This window comes from Saccostrea cucullata, unplaced genomic scaffold, assembly GCF_032062105.1.
Source record: "Saccostrea cucullata isolate Sc308-1 unplaced genomic scaffold, CSIRO_AGI_Scuc_v1 ctg19915, whole genome shotgun sequence".
NCBI lineage: Eukaryota > Metazoa > Mollusca > Bivalvia > Ostreida > Ostreidae > Saccostrea > Saccostrea cuccullata.
In genome coordinates, this window is record NW_026937621.1 from 868 (window position 1) to 5,386 (window position 4,519).

At 30.9% G+C, this 4,519-nt stretch overlaps 1 protein-coding gene across 1 annotated transcript; it reads left to right on the forward strand.

Moving 5' to 3' along the window:
* The first annotated feature begins 267 nt into the window (after window positions 1–267).
* On the forward strand, window positions 268–4,245 carry LOC134248509 (carbohydrate sulfotransferase 15-like). Its single transcript, XM_062730905.1, has 7 exons — window positions 268–459; window positions 1,822–2,041; window positions 2,213–2,287; window positions 2,511–2,670; window positions 3,346–3,490; window positions 3,590–3,737; window positions 4,020–4,245. The coding sequence occupies exons 1-7, from the start codon at window positions 268–270 to the stop codon at window positions 4,193–4,195; spliced, it is 1,116 nt and encodes a 371-aa protein (XP_062586889.1). The 3' UTR covers window positions 4,196–4,245.
* The last annotated feature ends 274 nt before the right edge of the window (window positions 4,246–4,519 follow it).

Genomic DNA, 4,519 nt, shown 5'->3' on the forward strand with positions numbered 1-4,519 from the left:
ACAGAAATCGATAGTGGTCATTCAAACTGTAGTACTTTTATATATTTACAGAATACGGAATGTGAGGCAATAAACAATGCGTATATTAAGATGGTAAGTTGTTTTTTTTTTGACTTGTCGATTTGCACCACACAATAGTCGTCCTTATAAACGAAGCTAAAAAATGATACACTGTAAGTACATGTATATACTCATATATGCATTCCTATTTTTATATATTAGCTTGTCTTGTATTGCTTTCCCAGGAAACTGTTCAGTGCCCGAAAGATGTGGTTGCTGAAGTTTTCCCTCATATTCTGCACCATCTTTTTTCTCAAAGACTGTCAGCCTAAGAGTCAGAATACAAGGGATAATAAAGCAGTGTGGACAATGGGCCAAGATTCCACAACATCAACAGAGTACATGTGTTCGGATAATGACCAAAAGAGAAGAGACACCGTTGAAGATATCTTATGCTTGGTGACGTATTTATTTTCTAAAATACGTTACAACTAGAGCAAAGCTCGTTGCAAAGCAACGAGTAGGTCTTCCGTCCTGTTTGACTGGAAGTAGCTTTCATTTTTTACAAAAATGAGAAATAACGCCCAAAAATGCTTTCAATCCTTTAAAGCTATGTTAATTAATGCAAAAATAAGCCATTTTTGCTACTTCCGGTTTGACCGGAAGTGACGACGACGCACGGAAAATTAATTTTTAAGCTCCCAGAGACGTATGTTATCCAAAAACTTGTCAAAAACGGCAAAAATACGCGTTTTCCGACTACTTTCGGTTTGGCCGGAAGTGACGATGCTGGAAGTATTTAGACGACTCCATTAAATTAAGCTTGACATTTTCAACAACTTTGCTTCTTTGATGTATGATAACTTCTCAATACTTTTTGAGATATCTGGAAAAAACTTGTGGCCCCTCTAGATCCCTTAATTTAGGGGTCAGCCCTTTTTCCGACATATCATTCGAAAGATCTTCTAATTCTGCACAAATTATGTTCTATATCTTTTAACAAAATATTTTTAGTTTAGAAGATAAAAAGCAAAATATGAGTAATTTTTGGTTCTTTTAAGCGTTCTAATTTTTTACCCCTATATAGCGCCATTTTGAATAGAGAAATCGAAAAACAAAAACCGATGTGCACAACTTCAATCCTTCTTTTATCTAAAATCAGTAGAATTTCTGCTCCAGCTTTAGCCGTCTCTGAGCCTTTGTCTGGAAACGAAAGCCTATAAATTTTCGTTTAAAGGAAAATAACTCAAAACCGGAAGTGACTTTTTGAAATTTTAGTCAGCATTCTGATAGAGTTTATAAACGTCTATAACCTCTGAAAATTTGAGCGAAATCCGTTGAGAAATGAGTGAGATATGAGGCCTCAAAGTTGCGGTCTAGGAAGCAGAAGAAAAAAAAGAATAATAATCTTTACCAACAGAATCAGTAGAAGGTCTTCCGTTGGAAACGGAAGACCTTAATGACGTGGTAATTACTAAAAAAAAGACTGATAGTTGTATTTTTCTCATAAGTTTTAGTATCTGTTTTACTTGTCACAAAATCTTTTATTCGAATAGTAATTACATATAAGACTAAGGTTTTATACATTAGCATAAAACCGAGCAGTTGATATTGTCGTTAAGTGATTATGTTATTATTATATTCATCAAATGGGTAAAAGGCCCCCTAATTGAAGTAAGCTCTTTAATTATTTTTTAAATTTCCCTTACTTTTCAAAATACAAGTATCTGTGTCTTTAAATTAAAAAATAAAATGCGGTGAAAAAATCCTCAAATAACACGCATACAAGGCCTTTATGCAATAAATGATTTTTTTTTTCAGCCACGGAAACAATTTTTGAAAGGTTTAAAGTCACCATGCTGGAACAACACCACAAACCAGCGAATACAGTGCTTGCCATATTTTCACGTCATCGGTTCTACTGGAACTGCTGTTGACGAGTTGTTCCTGAAAATTTCACAACACCCTAAGGTGTTTTCATATGAAGTTGATAAAAGTGCAGTGAAAGAAGGTTTCTGGTCAAAACATAGGTACAAAAAAGGTATCAAAATTTCTCACTACTTAAAAGTATATAATTAATAATTGGTATTTAAGTTTTTTAAGTAAAATGCTCTCAACAGAGAAATTTTAAAGTATATAAAAATAAATGTTCTCTTAAGTTTAATCAATAATGTAATATAAATTGTAATTATTGCATGTTTATTTTTAATAGGAACACCCATTACTTTGAATGAATTTACAGATCTTTTTCCTTACTCCAACTTGTCATCAACAGATATGGTGTCAGGTAAGTTATTTACAAACTCAAGAAAACGAAGTACCTTAAATCGATGCAATTTTCTTTGGAGGGGGGGGGGGGGTTACTTCAATACATATACTTAAGTATTCAAACTTTCATATTGTAAAATATTAATAATTGATAAAGCATTTGATCAGTATTAAAGTAGAAAATTTTGAAATGGTTGTTATTATTTATAAAACACGATTTCATCAGTTATGAAATGAAATAGGTTATTTGGACGTTGAGGATTTTTCGAATACGCAATGTTGGAAGCATATCCGGCAAAACAACCTCGATTCCATGGAGCCAGCGTTTATAACTGCGCATCTCATTCGGCATATTCAACCGGAAACAAAATTTATCTTGATGCTTCGTCATCCAGCTGACAGGTATGGTACAGTCATATAAGACTAAACAAACATTGTTGTCTTAGAAACAAGAGAGATAATTGCATTTCTAATATGATTATCTCTGCTAAATATTTTTAAAACTGCGTTTTAATATAATGATGGTTGACAGTGTGGAATGTTATTCCTATTTTCATGGCTCAAAATCTCCGAAATGTGTTGTCAAAAATAAATAAAAATGGGTAAATTCAGGAAATTTTATTTTTTTAATGGACTTTGCACGGTTGGGGTTTAACGGTGCAAGTATGTTATTGCTGGTAATAGCAAAGTTTCCATTCTTTTAAAGTCAATAAACATTTGGACACTATACCAAATGTAGACCTTTGAAGACAAAATAATTTAGGAGCATATTCATCTATTTTATTTGCCGTATATTTTCATGGAATTTTTAAATGCTATCAAGAAATCCATTCCGTGACATTTTTTTTTCTTCTAGAAATTGACTAGAAACCAAAGCGTCCGGATAAATGAGGCTCCACTGTAAATATCGTCATCTTGTAAAACCAAATTTAAAAAAGACCCTGTAAATGTTTACAGAGAATCTGTGACAATTTTTTGAAGGACATTGAGTTTAAAATTAATTTGTAAACTTAGATAGTGATGAAACAATTTTATCATTATGCATAATTATAATTAATTATCTTTGTGTGTTTATAGGTTATTTGATCATTACATGAATGAAAAAGGAAGAACAAGAAGTGCCGTTGAGTTTCATTTTGACGTGTTAAAGTCAATTAAAGAACTTAATAATTGCAAATTAATTTTCACTACACGACAATGTGTTTACAGCCAAAAATATCAGGTAAAGTATATTTTCGCACATATTATATGATAAACAAATCCATTTCAAACGTTTTTGAGTCGATTTTTGATTAAAAAAAAATAAATATTCTTCTTACAGGCACCAATAACAGAAAGTCTTTACGACATACACTTGCAAGACTGGCTCAGTGTATTTCCTAGAAAACAAGTTCTCATTCTCCGTCACGAAGATTATGTAAAATACCCGTCCCATACTTTAAACCAAGTTTTCAGATTTTTAGAAATAGGTATATAGTTTTCCTTTTAATAGTCATAATAGCTTTTATATAATGCAAATATATAATATATTTGATTTAGTTTCTCTGTAGAAAGTTAAGATTCATAAAAATAAATTAAACCAAATATTTTTTAGACTAAATTATATCAAAATTTATTTTCATTCATTCATTTAATTTATATATATATATATATATATATATATATATATATATATATATATATATATATATATATATAAGATGGACATTAATTGAAAAATACAGTAAATTTAATTTTTCGTTATCTTACAGATACGAAAGAAGTTTTTAAAAAGCACTGGCAATTGCCGGAATCTAATTTTAAAAGGCAAAGGAAGCGGATGAGACAAGAAACCCGCGAAATTTTGAATAATTATTTTCATTCAAGTTTAACACGTTTGACGCTTTTATTGCAAGACCCTCATTTTTCTTGGAATGATGATTTGTAAGCTAACGTGTGAAATGCGTAACAAAAAGCAAAATATACTTGCTGTATAGCAATGGGCACATTGCAGAAATATTTATTATATTTAATGGTTCAATAGTACAATATCCTTCTCGATTTCATATAAAAGAATTGAGTAAAGTATACTGAAAATTACTAGTAACTTGCTTTATTGTAAGAATACATTGGTTAAACTGTGTTTAAATTTGCAATCAACATCTACTACTTTATGAAAATAGGGTTGACAAATAATATACTCCAGCTTGGGAGTATGTTGGATATGAATGCAAATTGGGATGGATTCTGGAAAATCATTTCAATGAAGAGC

Excerpts from the sequence above, each read along its gene's own strand:
- LOC134248509 (XM_062730905.1), top strand. The coding sequence starts at position 268 with ATGTGGTTGCTGAAGTTTTCCCTCATATTCTGCACCATCTTTTTTCTC. Across the intron at positions 460-1,821 it reads TTGAAGATATCTTATGCTTG|CCACGGAAACAATTTTTGAA; the intron begins GTGACGTATTTA and ends TTTTTTTTTCAG. Across the intron at positions 2,288-2,510 it reads ATCAACAGATATGGTGTCAG|GTTATTTGGACGTTGAGGAT; the intron begins GTAAGTTATTTA and ends GAAATGAAATAG.